This window comes from Cnephaeus nilssonii (assembly GCF_951640355.1).
Source record: "Cnephaeus nilssonii genome assembly, chromosome: 8".
NCBI lineage: Eukaryota > Metazoa > Chordata > Mammalia > Chiroptera > Vespertilionidae > Cnephaeus > Cnephaeus nilssonii.
The window spans coordinates 89,929,730-89,945,429 of NC_137079.1; the positions used below are offsets into that span (position 1 = coordinate 89,929,730).

Genomic DNA, 15,700 nt, shown 5'->3' on the forward strand with positions numbered 1-15,700 from the left:
TGATATTTAATCAACTTCTGATGATCCTTGGTTAATATAAACAACAGTTCAGTCTACCCCTGTGTTTTACAGTCAATGACAGGGTGTTTCATAAATTATACTGAAAATAGATATTCAGGGGGAAATGCAGAACTTATACATGAAAGTATAAATCTCACTGGTAAAGGTAAATATATAGCAAAATTCAGAGTAACATAATGTCATAAAGGTGATGAGTTAATCACTTATAAAGTTAGTATGGGAGCTAAAAATCAATGAGGAAAAATATCCTCAGGTGAGGATTAACAAAAAATAATAAGTTTTTGTAAGTCTCATGGTCTCGCAAAGCAAACACCTATAGCATATACACAAAGAGAAGTAGAAAGGAATCTAAGCATACCACTTTCAGCCAAAGGTCATCTTCATCAATTCAACACCAGTGAGTCCCCAATTTGGGGTGTGGGGCAGGGGGAGACAGACTTTATTCAATGCAAACAGCTCAATTGTGTAACAGTACGGTTGTAGAACAGGTCGGCTTTAACGCAGTTCAATTGTGATACATTTGGCTTTGGAACAGCATGGCTGTGAGACAGCTAGCTCAGTAGTGATACAGGTCTATTGTGATATAGCACAGCTGGGGAAGGCAGCTGTGCTATATCAGGCCACCTTGGTGTTACAGCTCCACTCAGGTCCAGAGAGACAGTTCCAGCTGCAGTGTTACAGCTCGGGTGATGGTGCAGCCGGGGAAATGCGGGCTTTAATGGAAACTGAACGTTTGCTCCACCAAGACAGAGGGGAGGCTGGCTTGTATGGAGAAGAGTGCCTGCCCCTGGGCCCTGATTGGTCTACTCCCATGCAAATGAGGACTCCAAATCCTCACAAAAACGCTCCCCAAAAAGCAATGTCCTAATTGGTCAGTGAAGATTCAAATGAGGATATAGCTGCGCAGTCCCAACGGGCTGGGGCAGGTTTTCAGTTCAGTGATTGATTCTTTATAAGGGTCTGCTCGAATGTCAGGAACACAGTGCAGGGAGACCGGCAGCACAGTGCAGTTTTCCCCTGAGGTGCAGAGAACATGAAGTCCCCTGCTTAGCAATAACTAATAGACTGTTTATAAATCTGAGCCAAATAGCCACCAGGAATCCTTCTTAACAGGCTTCCATGGGAGGAGGGCACAGGGCGTTGTTTCACTCTGGAAAGGTCCACTGGGGAAGTTTCCTGAAACATCCACCATGATTCTTTCTCAGCATCTAGTTGTGTTCCTGTCAAGTCAGACAAGCAGACAAGCAGACAAGAGAGGCTGGGAACAGCCACAGCCAGGGGTCGGACACAGAAAGGAACCCCATCCTGTGCAAGTTGTCTTTCTGCCTCAGGGCAAAACTGGAGAATACTGCCAGATGCCTCCCACATCAGCCCACATCAGCCCTGGGCCCAGATTGGGATCTGGGGGTGTGGAGTCTCTTCAGCTACCCTCCTCCAACTCCCTGCCCCAGGCTCTTGCCGTTATCACCAGCCATCTCTGTGCCAGCTGGAATCCCTCCTGCCCAGCAGCTACCTCCATGGTGCACATGGGCACCTCTATGTTGAAAATACACCAGGTGCCACCTCTCTTCAAAGCAGCAGAATTTAGGGTTTATTTGGACTCCTGATGTGGTCAAAATAAGACAGAGCAGAGGCAGCTTTCTGTTAAACAAGCACAGTGATAAAAATCTGCAAAACCACCAACTAATCCTCAGCCAGTTGTTCCTGATTTAAAGTCACACCACTGTGTCCCTGGCAGTGAGAACACTCAGATGTCCCTTTGCAGTTCCTTGCATGGGAAGCTTGGCTTTTTGCTTCTCATGAGGCAATACCCACAGAGGTTCCTTTTTCAGGCAGATTGAGGCTGCACAGCTGCTCACCAAGGGCATAAGACTCTGAAGTCACGGGCTGACATACTTAAAAAGTCAGAAAACGACTTTGGAGCACCCAGGCCCAGGGGGAAAATAAGATAAGACATTTAACTACTAAACATTGTCCCTCTGGAACATCCTTCTCTAAGAGCCGAATGTCATCTTTTCTCTTTTGTTTAGCCCACTTAATCCTTTCTCCTTCAATCCACTGCCACAACTCTGGCCATGCCACCATCTTACTTTCAAACCTTCCCACGTTTTAAAGTGCAGGTGCTTCTATTTGCATGGGATTCAGGCCCCCCTCCCCCCCCCCCCCCCCCCCCCCCGTGACATGACTCCTCTCACTTCTCAGGGCTTTCCTCCTGGTTCATGCCTGCAGCCTCAGCTCAGGCTGCTTCTGTGCCTGACTGCCCTTCGAGCTGTCCCCCCTGCCCTCCAGTGGCAAACGCCTCTTCCAGCGCCCCGGCTTTATCCAAGCATGACTTTTCAGTGCAGACTTTTTCCACCTTTCGCCATGCTGCCTCACTCCTCTATAAAACCAACCACTTCCTTCTTTGTGCCCCAGCATGCCTCATATACTGCCACTCACTTTATCATCATGGCTCACTTTACTACACTTCAACAATGCACTGTTCATTGTTGGGGGCTAAGACCATGTCTTATTCAAAATTATCTGTGCCTGGCCCTCTGGACCCTTTTCACATCAAAGAGCACATCGAAAATGATAATGATGATATTTATGAGGTTACTGAGGCTGCTAGTTTAAAAGATTAATATCTTGGCACACCTTTAATAACCCATTCAAAGCTTAAACACACCAATTGAGAAGTTCTGCGTACAAGACCGACAGTTAATGTTTGTTGAAAGAATGAGTCAATCAGTCTGTTTATAGGATTAAGAGATATCTGGAATTAGGCAAATAAAGATCTTAGAAATCAATGAAAGGAATGGTCATATAGAAGAGACATAATTAAGACTGAATATGGCCCAGCTGGCATGGCTCAGTGGTTGAGTCTTGACCTATGAACCAAGAGATCGTGGTTCGATTTCTGGTCAGGGCACCTGCCTGGCTTGTGGGCTTGGTCTCCAGTGGAGGGCATGCAGGAAGCAACCAATCAATCATTCTATCTCATCATTGATGTTTCTATTTATCCCTCCCTCTCTCTTCCTCTCTGAAATCAATAAAAACATATTTTTTTTAAAAAGTTCAAGACTGAATATGATCCCAGCAGCAGGGAAGATATTTTATCTGTTCCTCTCCTAGAAATCTTGAATTTCCCATCAAGATAAGCTTCCCATTCATTCAATTTAATTTTAGAGCCAGCTTTTTCAAATTGAGCATACAGAATAATCAATTTGGAGGTGTCATAAGTTCCCCACTTTGCCCATTTCAAGCTGATAGCATTTTTAGTTAAATTTTCCCATTTCTATAGGTACTTGCAAGTTGAAATTCCATACAAACTGTACGTGTATCCTGTGGGAGTATTAACGGGGGGCTGGGATTCTTGGCATTTCGACCATAGAGGTACAATTTCCCATTTTATTTTTAGTCTTTCTTTGGATATCTGCAGATTCTGAGCAAGTTTTCTAGGGATGTTATGTAGTGGGTCAAAGTGTGCTGCTTATGGGTTGAGCTCCACAAGGCTCTCACCCCTCGAGTTATATTCAACCCTCTTGCGTGCCTCAGTTTCTCTCCCAGCTGTCCGAAACAATTGGGAGGGCACGGGAGCTGTCCAACTGGGCGTATGCGTGCTCCCCTGGATGAGCCTGTTAGTTTAATTACATTGAGTTGGAAATTCCCTATGGGGCTCCTGCATGTCCTGAGGAATGTCCTCTGACACCACAAAGGTTCTTAGTAACCTAAGAACACCTGAGATTTGGGCTGGAGGGAGGATGTGCCCCTTTATCTTCAGAGTCAGCTCTCATTTATACAGCGAAGGGTTTTTGCTCAGACCCTCAGAAAGCAATTCCAATTGAAAAGCCCAATCAAAACCTGCCACAGGTTTCAACTCCTATCCTTTAGTGCCACCTCTAGGAATTTCTAAGAGCAGCTCAAATAAAGTCAGACCCAAAAGCACGGGAAGGTCCTGGACCCAAGAGACAACTCACCCGAGTTCACCCGATGCACCTGGGAGCTGGCGGGGCTCAGCGGGCCCTTTCTGGATCCAAGCACGGGGCCTGGGTCTGCGGAACGGTCTTGGGTGAGCTTCTTTGGAATCCTGCCAACCATACCGAGTGATGATGTAAGAAACATTCAAACCTGTCAAGAATTTTTGTGAGTTTATTTTAGCCAAACTGTCAACAAATGCCAGGAAGCAGAATCTCAACGGATTGGGCTAATGCTCTGGAGAATGGCGGTTTTTGCACCTTGTACAAAATTACAATCAAAGGAGGAGATGTAAGTGGGTTACATGAAATCCACTGGTGACAGATTAGGGAGGCGGGAGAAAGCAAAGTGGGGAAACCTCTGGGATTGGATTACTAGGTAAAAGTAAAATGACAGACACACACTCCTTTTATTTAAGTAGGTGCAGGATAGTTAACAGTCAACAATTAACTCAATTACAATGAGGGGATTTGTAGTATCCACAGAGCAGTGCCTGTGCTTTGAGGGGTTCGGAAAAAGGGAAATTACTTTGACATTCCAAAGATATGTTATTGTAGATGCAAAAAGACAACAGGCTCAGTTAGGGTAAAGATTGAACATGACTACCCACTGTAAACTGCCTTTAGTTTTGTTTTTGTTTTTTAAAAAAGGTTTAATTTCAGACCATCCTTGGTGCTTATTTTAGGTCTCTGAGTTTGTAAGGCTGCCACGCAGGCCTCCCCTGAGCTTGTCAGCTTTAGTTTGTGGCCCCTTTTCATCCAAAGTGTATTACATTGAACTAAATTTCCCAAGTGGCTGTGGAGAAACCAGGTTCCTGCTGAACAGGGAGGCAGGGGTGTTTGATGTTTAGTGAGGGGCTAGTATGTTAGCCTGCTGGGTGCCAGGAAATATCGCTTTTAGTAAACTGCAGTCAGAACCCTTTTCTTATATCAGGGTTCATAAATCAGATCCTATACTAAATAGAACCAGATCCACTGTCCCTAAATCTACTATTAAATTGAAACTTGGCATTGTAAGGTTGCCCTGTAGGCTTGGGCTTTGAGCCAGACCAGAGGCAGAATCGGAGAGCAGCAGACCCAGGTGGCATGGAGGTCCCCAGATTTGTGCATCAGAAATGTGTTCCTGCTGGGCTGCAGGGAGGGTGGAAGAATAGGAGGACAGGGGTGAGGCATTAAGGGTGCAGCTGCTTGTCTACACCCTACGGGGCATCCAAGGGATTAGTCAGTAGTCACAGCTCCCTTTCCTGTGCAGGCTCTGAAAGGCAAAATATACAGTAAGTGATTCCTAATAGCAGGTGAATAAATGCTAATCTCCTGATAGCCCCTTCCTCACTGAAGGCTTACCACCCTGACATGGCCAGCCCTCGGGTGTGTCCTGTGATCACACGGGCACTGGAGTCAAATCCCATGTCCACCTGATCTGAGATTGTCTGTGCTTATCCCATCCTGGAGGCTTCCACCCTCTCCGCAGTAACACTCCCAAGCAGTGCTGTGGTCAGCGGGAAGGGACCTTCAACCATCCTTTGTGCATTTAATGGGAATTCTTCTCTCCTCTCAGCCAGGCCCTCACTTTGTGGCTCATCTGTTGAGCCCCTTACATGTGTACTTGCAGTGTTTCCCACTATTGTGACAGGGGCTGTGTCTCCTCCGAGGTCCTGACTGGTACCACCCCAAGCCCTGCTACCTCTGTCTTTGCTTTAGAGTTTGGAGAATTAAATTGATTGCTACGATGTCGCTAGAAGTTTCCAATTATGAGGGAGTGTGTTTCAGGATGTATTTAATAATGAATCCCCTTCCCAGGTGACTAGTGGGATATGCCCTCTTCCCCCTACAGGCACAAAGGGTACACGGGAAGTTTCCTAAACCCAACAGAGCTCACCACTCCTCGGAGCAGAAACCGCCCTCCACGCCTTCCCCGAGCTGCACCACCCCGAGCCGCACTCCTGGCAGCGGCCAGCAACCCCGACTGGACAGTCCACGCCTGGCGCCCAGCCAGGCGATCCTGCTAGCTGGGCACCAGCAGGAATTTGCCACACGAGCCAGCAGCACTACCAGCCTCCCCTGGTCTTTCCAAAGAAGCAAGTCCTTGTTTTGTTTGCCCACAGAAGACCCCGACCCAGCCTCCTCGGCTGTACCACAGTGTTTTTCAAACACAGGTGCCCCGGGGCACCGGCCATCGGAGTGGAGACACGGCCACCTCCTCTCCATCGATGACTTAGAGGGGTCCCAGGAGACAGATGTGGACACAGGCCTGCGGCTGTCCTCCTCGGACCTGTCCGTGGTCTCTGCGTATTCTGCGCCCAGTAGATTCTTTAGCGCCTTGGAAGCACCCTTCCCCTCCGAAAGAGGTGGCAGCCACTGCTCCAAGCACAAAGGTTCCAGAGAAGGACCACTACCCGCTGGGAGCGGGGTGACCATGGAGACCTCCTGGGCTTCCCTCCCTCTCTTCGCTGAAGGGCCTTCCGGCTCCTTGGCAACAGCGGTTGCTGCTCCCCCAGTGTCTGGTGCCACCACCCTCACAGAGTCATCCTCCAAGCTCCCTGGTGATGCTCCCTACACCGAGCAAACTGGCAGACACATCACACCATCCCCAGCATTGGCTGGACCCGGGGACAGTGACACAGAGGAATTCTATATCTGAACACCCTCTACTCTGTTTTTTTCAGACACACAAGCTCAGCTTCCCCAGGTCTGTCTGGAACCTAGTTATCTGTCCCAGCCCCCATTCGCCATGCCACCCATTCTAGGGACTAGGTGGAAAAATACTGGCATTTTTATGCCAATAACTTAAGTCGTAAAATATATATTTTTAATTACTCAGTTCCATTTGAGATATGGTTTAGTGCATTTACACACTTTAAATGCTTCATACAATTACAGTAGGTCCTCAGGTTACATCGGAGATCCGTTCCTACGGCGCGAGGTAACGCGATTTTCGCCGTAGGTTGGAACCCACCTACATAAGCACCTACGTCACTCACATGGAGCACACGCACAGCAGTAATGAAGTGGAACAGTAAAAAAAATTTAAAGAAAGATAACAATTCCTGACCTTTACTTGTGGTAAATAAATAATAAAAAAAATAAAGCACATATGTACATACGTCGAAATGACGGAACTTTTTTTTTTTAATAAATAAATGGGAGATGGTGACGTAACCATGAAACGACATACGTCAAGTCCGACGTAACCCGAGGACTGTCTGTACTTGAAATGAAACGAAAACCTAGTCAGCCAGAGCTGATTTGGCCATTTTTCATGCTGTGAAGAACGAACATTAAAGACAAAATGTTAACTGTAAAAAAGATACTAAGTGACTTGTGTGAGAAATCAGTGCACAATAACAATACAACCCTGGATTTCCCAGATAGATTTATATTACCAGGGAGCAGTGACCCTAATAATTTCCAGGTAGTGCTTAGAATGAAAAAGTCAGCTTGATAAGACAGCTGTAAACATCAGTCAGACTACAGTCATACCACACTTAAATGTCTTGCAACGCCCAAAAATCTGGATTTACACTAACGTGGCTAATATGCTTTATAAGGATTTAGCATGAGTAGCCGACTCTTGGTGCATTTAAAATCTGACTTCAGTTCCAAAATCTAGATTTGTGTTCACCTTTCGACAATACTAATGCATTCACTGTAACAGGTGAGGGCTACAGAAGGCCACTCCCCCACCTGGATTTATTTGGGTCACTGAGGATGAATCGTTCATTGGAATTACAGAATAATAGGATGTTCACTGGGTAGGTAATCTTAGGATTTTTCAGTTTTAAAACCTGCAGTCTAAGGGCTGTCTATGTATATATATCTATATAAATGACAGGACCCACATTGTATACCACTTTCTCTAGCAAATACGCACTGTCACCTTGTCTTTTTCATTTTTAAACAACTTGTAACATTTTAACCAGCATTTCGGTTGCACACTAGGAAGCTTCACGGCAGTGCTGGCCTTGCAGGCGTGCCAGGCGCCGTAACTGACGCTGGAGCTCCCCCCGACCTTTGCCCTTCCGGACTGTTGTCTGCTCTGTCACCGTGTGAACGGTATTTGAATCTCACCTCTCTCCCACTCCGATACGGGCACCTTTACAGGGTCAACCTCAGCAATGCCACGTGCAGGCGCCGGGCAATGCCGAGCTGGCACTGGTTGCTGTTTACCTTTGGGGAAGAAGAGCCTGCATTTCCCTTGTTCATTTCTCAGTCTGGTGCTCCTTGCCCACATTCGCCCAGCCCATTCCCACCTCTCTGGGAGCGCCCACACCAGTCCAGTCACAGCCTTGGGATCCTTCTCCACACAGCCTTCCAGGCAGCTGCGGCCAGTCATCAGACTTGCACTGAAGCCTCCATCTTTGCCATCCCTGTCGAGGAAAGCCTTAGATCTTCCCTCAAACATCCTGGATATCCCAGGACTCCGACATATAACATTCTGCTCCAGCTTAAGTAAATAAAAAGATGGTCTCTTATAAATTTAGGCCAGGAGTGAGCAAAGTTTTTCTGGAAAGGGCTAGATAATAAATACAGTAAGCTTTGCTAGCCAAATGCTCTCTATTATAACTACTCAACTCTGCCGTTATAGCATGAAAGCGGCCATGGGCAATATGTAAATGCGTGGGAGTGGCTGAGTTCCAATAAAACTTTATTTCCAAGAACAGGTGGAGGGTCAGATTTGGCTCAAAAGTTATAGTTTGCCAGTCCTTGTGCTGGACTGAGGTTGGTTTAAGACCCCAGCCACAGTCAACAGCAAGAATCTAGGTCTGCAGTCTCCTGCTGCTGTGGTGCCTGAGGCCAAGAAAGCGCTCCTCAGGCCGCGCGGTGGCTGCAGAGCCACAGGGCGCAGAGTCGTGAGGGCTTCTTTCTGCAGAGATGATTCCTAGAAAGCCACTAGCTGTCCGCTCCTGCCCAGAAGTGTGACTCACAATCAGTAGCTGATGATGAAGAGCAACGGGCTAACCTTAGGGAGGAGGAGAAAAATAACTGACAGGTGTTGGCTCAGCCTACAAGGAACAGCGGGCCAGCTCAGGAGGAGCAAAACTCAATGAGGCCAACTGCCAAGTGCTGGCCCCTCCTGTCTGCATCCTGAATTGGTGCCCTTAGTTTAGTGTACTTGCATGCATCCCTAGAATTGCCTGAGAGCCCAACTCTGGTGCTCTCTGGTCCCACCCTTCTTCGGTGACCCACCCTCAGCACAGTCCATTCAACCAAGCTGACCCCAAGGGATGTCAGCAGCACCGTTCAAGAGCAGGAGATGCAAGGTGCCCCCGTAACAGAGAGAAGGAAGGGGACGCCCACCACAGACCACATTCAGGCCCTCCCTCCCGCTCCCCTCCCGTGCTGGGGTCAGAAACGGCAGTCACTGTGTGGAGAAGGAGACACAGACACTCTACTGACAGAGCCCTAGCTTCCATTTCTGGTCATACACCAACCTTTCCTCACCGGGGCGGTTCCTGACACCCACTGGTGGACCCGACTCTTGGATTATTATTGTTGTGATAGACGCTGGCATATTATAGGTGCTCAATAAATTTGTTCAATTCAATAACATTGAGGTTGCCTCATAAATGATTTCTCTTCTGAATTAAGTTCTGTGATACAGGAAATCTAGATCTGATTCCTAATTTTTGGTCATTTAATGGAACCCAGTTTCTTCTTGTTGGCCTTGCACTTTCCCCAACTTGCCCCGGAGGGCAGTGTTAGTAAGTGCCCTTGTCTGGTTCACAGCCCATCCCTTATTTGCCTCTTTTCCTAATAAGATTCCCCAAAATTACTGCTCACAGTCCCACTATGGCCTACCCTAAACACCACCTAGTACCTGCATTAAAGATCAAACGTCTCTCAGGGAAGTCCCTGACTGACCTGTTGAGCCCTACAGAACTCATCTTGGGTCACTCCAGTTGGGTCACCATGCAGGTGGGTGGGGAGCCACCAAAGAGGCTTTTGTGCTGGTGGGAGGGATGCTTCTTGAGCTGAGGGACCCAACAGCAGAGGAACAATCACATGGGAGTCTATTGTGCTATCCAGTGCATTCCAGGTGAGAACAAACGTTTACCTTCAGCAGGAAGACATTTGAGTTCACAGCTGATGTCTTTGGCTCCAAGGAAATCGGAAGAAATGTAGGTATCTTCTTATCCCCCTACCGGGCTTTCTGTAGATGAACGAATTCTCCAATCCATCAGGTAAGAGGTGCCTGAGTAGACTCAGAATTCCTGGAAGAGACTTTTAAAGGCAAATTAACTGGAGAGTTTCTCCCTCCCAAACAGAGCAGTATCGGTGACCAGTTCTGGCCAGTGATCCCAGGACTGAATTTCAGGAGAGCAGTGGGGATAGCTGAATAGTCACCTTCCATCTCTCTGCCCAAGGCCACTTTGATCCCTGTGCCTGGTTTGGACACAAATGCCTCCTTCTGACTAGTAGGGTTCCACTGCTCTTCAATCCTCTGGAAATACAATTGATTAGGTACTGCAGAGGCTTGAGAAAATAAGAGAAATCAACAGGAATAAACATGGATTCTCAAAGGAAATACCTTTTGTCACAATTATAACAAATCAATTCATGAGGGGTCAAGAACCAGAGTTTAAAGATTTTCATATAATTACATTCTTCCAACTTCTAGTGAAGGCTTTTATCTCATCTTGGGCACAGAGGCCTAAATACAAATGACTTTAAATGAATAATTTATCGGAGTGAATAACGGAGGCAAAAATGAATGGTAATGTCAGCACAGCTGGGTCTTTTTATCCGTCAGTTTCTATTTTAAAAGGGTGCTAATTGTTGTCCAGTTATGTGGCCACTATTACGAACAATATATTCATTTCAGACAGAAGTCACCAGAACATTTGGTGAAGCTGAAAAGGCCCCTTCCTCTCCCCTTCCCCTCTGACACCCTCCCTAAACTCTCCATTTGAGATGAGGTCCCACGTCCAGTTGCCTCAAATGGTGTAGAAAAACAGCTGCTTCCGAGAAGTGGCATAGCCCCCACAGGCCTGATCTGGTTGGGAGTCGCCCTGCCCCGTTTGAAACATTGATCTTATAAGCTGAACGTCTGAAAGAAGCCGGCTAGACTTAGGTCAGCTCTGCTCAGTCACCAGTGCATTTTGGTCAGGAGCCACTGGGAATGCATGTGGCACAAGGCTCAAGAAACAGAATGGAAACACTTTCAGGCCAAATCGCCTCGCTGAAGATGGCTGTGGGGAAGCTTTGGTGCCACCTGGTGGCCACCCTGCCCAGGAAGGTCAGCAACTGCCCTCCCTTTTCATGGAAGACTCCACCTGGATGAACAGGAGGGAGGCACTTCTGTTCATTATTCTGCATCGAGCTGTTTCTACAAGGCATTGAGGCAACTGATACTGCAATGACATAAGACAATAGAAATAGCAAATCAGAGCTAAGAAAAATGTTCACAAATAAGCCAACCATAAAGAAAAATGTAACTGCTATGGATGAATTTCCTAGAAGCCAAAGCAAAAAGGGAAACGTGAGTAGCTCAGTAGTTTTCACTGGTGATTGGAGAATCTCGCAGCATCTTACTTCATTGTAATTGAAGTTGCCTCAATGCTCTTTCTCAACGGAAACCAAGTTTTTCTTAGTGCAGAATTCTAAAATCACTTTCTGAGAAGGGGATTTTCCTAAAGGATTTTCTCTTAATAGAGTCCAAGTTGGTAGCTTTCTAGATTGGTGGATGAATTTAAAAGACCTGGAGGAGTGGACACAGCCGTGCACTTTGGACAAGCCTCCCTGGACATCTCCGGCAGCACCATTGGTCGAGGGAAATTTCATCTTCATCAGAAGCCCAGGGGCTGTTTTCTTCTGATCTCTTGAGGCCAACTCTGAACCATCTGGCAAGTGACATCCTCCTGGGAAGCTAGAGGCTCCTCCGGAGAGTCCACATGAACTGCACTCCGGCTGCATCCGCATCCACTCACTCCCTGCCTGGATGTCAACGCCAGTTCCCTAACCTCCCCAGGTAAGAGGCTTCAGGGACTTGGAAGCTCTTCCAAATCCTCTCCTTCCGCCTCTCACTGACATTCTTGAAACTTTTTAGGAATTTGGGTCCCTGCACCTATTTCTTCATTGCCCTGAGTATATTTGCTTATTATCAGTCATTCAACAAGTATATTGAGTCCCACTATGTGTAAGGCGGTGGGCTAGGCGCTGAGAACCTAGGATTGAATGGGAGAGACAATCCCTCCCTCATGGAACTACCCTCCTATAATCATCATTGCTGTTGCCCACTCACCTGTAGATTTTATAACCCTCCTGGTGGATCTGCTGGGATTAACCCCTGCTACACCTACATGGAGTCTCAGATTTTGGCATCAAATAGATCTGGCTTCCAATTCTGACTCCACTCACTGTGTGAACCTGGGGTAAGTTATTTCACTTCTCTGAGCCTCTGTTTTTTGTTTTTGTTTTTGTTTTAATCTTTATTGTTGAAAGTATTACAGGTGTCCCCTGTCCCCCCCCATTAATCTCCTCCACCTCGCCCCCACCCCTCCCAGTGAGCCTCTGTTTTATCATGTGTAAAATATGGACAACATTCAAGGGTCATTACAAAAATTAAATGATATCACTTGTGCAAAAGTTCCTATACTGCCTGCAACATGGCAGGTATTTAACAAAGGCTGATTTGTTTCTTCCCTCGGGCTGTGGGACGGCACACGCTCTGCCCAGCAGGCTCTCTGTGCAGGTGACAGACAGGTTTGGCTTCGTTGTGCTCTTTACAGCCAGCTGTTCTACCACCACCTCTCAGCCGTCTGTCTGGACAGAACTTCACCCAACAGGGAATCCTCTTTCCAACATCACACCCTCAACCTCCTCCATTTCAAGCCACTGCCAGCAAAGCCAGACCTGAGTGCTTGTTACCACCCAGGGCTGCTCCTCCTAGCTCTCCAACTCTGAGCTGCCCTTCCCCACCAATCCCTCCACCCGGGAAACCTGCTCCACCTTCTCTCGGCCATCCCCCTGTCCCCCTTCTCCCCACACCCTCTCCTCTGACTTCTAGATCTGCCTGCCCCACCTGGAGCGCCGGCTGGCCATTTCAGCTGCCTCTGTCGCCTCTGCACCTCTTTCCCTCTGGCCTTCTGTTGCCTCCTCACCAGGCGCCGAGCCCCCTGGGGCAGTAGCCCAGTTCCCACCCATAGCTGTTAGGCATCCTGTGCTGGGTCACTCCCATTCACTCCACCAATCCACGGCTATTTGGGCAATTTTCATCCACTCTTAAAGGCTTCACCTGTCCAAACCAGTTTCAACTTTGCCAAATGCCCCCTAAACCTTGGTTTGCACTTCTCTTAGCAGCTGGTCTTGCCCCCTATTCAACCAGGGCCAGACTGTCCATTATCCCTCCAGGCTCCCTCCTTATCACATAAGATGTGTCTGACTCTAATGAGATGAGAAGCAAGAAGAGGCTAGTGAGTGGAATGGATTTACTGCCAAGTCCTCTGCCCTTGGAAATGGTCTGACAACTGAAAATGCACCTGGCACAACAGAGGACACTGTGCAGCAGGGAGACTCCTCGTCCCATTTCCACTCTAAGCATTATGTTCCACTTCTGCAAAATGAGCCTCCTATGCCCAATACAGGTAATTCACCCCAAGCCCCGGGCTCCAGATTCTGGGCCATAAAGCTCAGTGGCAGTCTGGGCCTGTGTTCGTCGCCTGAGCTGGCTCTGCAGATCCGGAGTGACCCCTGCGCTCCTCCGGTCAGTGTCGGAGCCCCCAGCTCTGGCCTGGGCTCCCCGGGCGTGCTCCCTGCCAGCTCGGTCCTTGCTGGCGCAGTGAACTGGCTGCACCTGTGGACACCTGGCAGCGGGCTCGGGATTGTGACCCAACCACATGTGACCATCCCGGGAACTCTGCCTGATCACATTTTTGTTCTGGGTCCATCCCAGCCTTTGCTCTCTGGTTTGGTAAACATTGGAGCTTTCAAAATGGGTGTGTGCTGGCCTTCCTTTCTCTCCTTCCTGCAGGCCAGGCCTAAATTTTCAGCACCCCCCCCCCGCCCTCCCCGCCACATACCCCACACTGTTCAAGCCTGGCTTCCCTGTGCCCCCAAATCATGACCCACAACAAACTACCCACACACACGAGAGAGGACCAGCCCCTGCTCCTCTGGGCTTCTCAGCTCTGTTAATGGTGTGTTCTCTCCCATCACTCACATTCACTTACTCTTCTACACTCCCGCCAAACGGCTCTTCATTCTCCACTGAACTTACCTACCGTCCCACCCATGTGCCAAAGCTCAGGTATTTCTTCAACTCTCCACCCACCAAAACCCTACTGTCCACCGAAGCCCCGTGCACACCACCTCCCTCAGGAAGCCTGCCTGGCTACCCTTCCCCCACTGCAATGTGCGAGCACTAGGTTGTCCCTGTCTCAGGACAGGTCACAGGCTACTTAGTCTTGGCATTGTTTAGGGAAAAGGCTTATCTATCCAGGCAGATTATAAACTAGTCCTTAGTCCAGTGATAGGCAACCTTTTGAGCTTGGTGTGTCAAACTTCGCCAAAAAACTGAGCATAACTCGGATAGTGTGTCACTTTGAGGAAAAAACTAACTCCAAGACTCTAGTCGCAAACGTTTCATCCTCAGGAGCAGCAAATGTTTCATCCTCGGCATGCGGCCGCGTGTCATCAGAAATGGCTACGCGTGTCAGTGCTGACACACGTGTCATAGGTTCGCCATCACTGCCTTAGTCCAAAGCAGCACCTTGATGGATAAGATTTAAATAAGTGAATGCAGGAGGGATGTAGTTTCCTGCTGCACAATTATTCCATCCCAACATCCTGGCGGGTGAGAGGGAGAAGTTGTGTAGAGGGAAGAAACCTCCAGGCTCTTGCTGAGCAAGTCCGTATTTACCTGAACCGTTGGTGTTTTATTTTCTTTACAAACATCTAGGGCTAAATATTAGGGCACTTACTCACAAAACCTTTTGCCAACCTAGAATTTATCCACATTTCCCTATAGATATCCTATGTATACACAGCTATTTTTAAACTTTATACCCACAAAACTCTTGGCAAAAATACAAACTGAATGGATTTCAAACACAACTGGCTTAAAGCCACATGTTTGAAAAGGAATGTTGAAATGACGTGAACACACTTACTTGCTTTCTTTCATGTTTGCCAGGCTAGAATCATAGTCTTCCAGCACTGGACTGGGAGTGCAGGTGTTTGACCTGTTTCTTTGCCTAAGACTGAAAATCCTTCCCACTGTCAGCTCCCAAAATCTCCCTCGGGGCGGCCTTCTGTACCTCCAAAGCCACAGGTATAGCGTGAACCAGCCAACAGTCCTCCTGGATCGGGCCGGGCCCTGAAAACCTCTCTCAGAGCTGCAGCCATTGCCTGGAGCTGCAGGTCCCTCACTCTGTCATTTGCTTTGTATTTTCACCATATCTGTGGACTGACTGTGCAATAGTTACTTTTAAAATCAAGTGGGAAACTAGCAGACTCTCCCGCACCAGGTAACTGGGAGATGTGGTGCAAACAGCAGTGTGACCACAGGGTGACAGAGGGGGTTCAAAGGCACCTGCCACCTCTGCTCTAAGCTCTGGGCTTCCCTCGCAGCACACCTGCAGCTCTGAGGCCCCGAAAGCGTGCAGTGAGGAGCCTCCCTCCTACAAGACAAATGCTGCAGGGGCTGGCGGTGCAGTCACAGCCCCGTGGAAGGTGATGAAATCTGCATTGCATCATGTCATTGCCCCTTAAGGTCCTACAGTGGC

General features: G+C 48.1%; 1 protein-coding gene across 2 annotated transcripts in view; it reads left to right on the forward strand.

The window, feature by feature from the left end:
- The window catches only part of FAM124A (family with sequence similarity 124 member A), a 66,228-nt gene extending 56,451 nt beyond the window's left edge, over nucleotides 1-9,777 (forward strand). For both annotated transcript variants that reach the window (XM_079779116.1, XM_079779117.1), the window contains one exon: nucleotides 5,812-9,777. In XM_079779116.1, coding sequence (XP_079635242.1) covers nucleotides 5,812-6,618 — 807 coding nt within the window. In that variant the 3' untranslated portion in view covers nucleotides 6,619-9,777. The remainder of the gene's footprint in view (nucleotides 1-5,811) is intronic.
- Nucleotides 9,778-15,700: the final 5,923 nt, after the last annotated feature.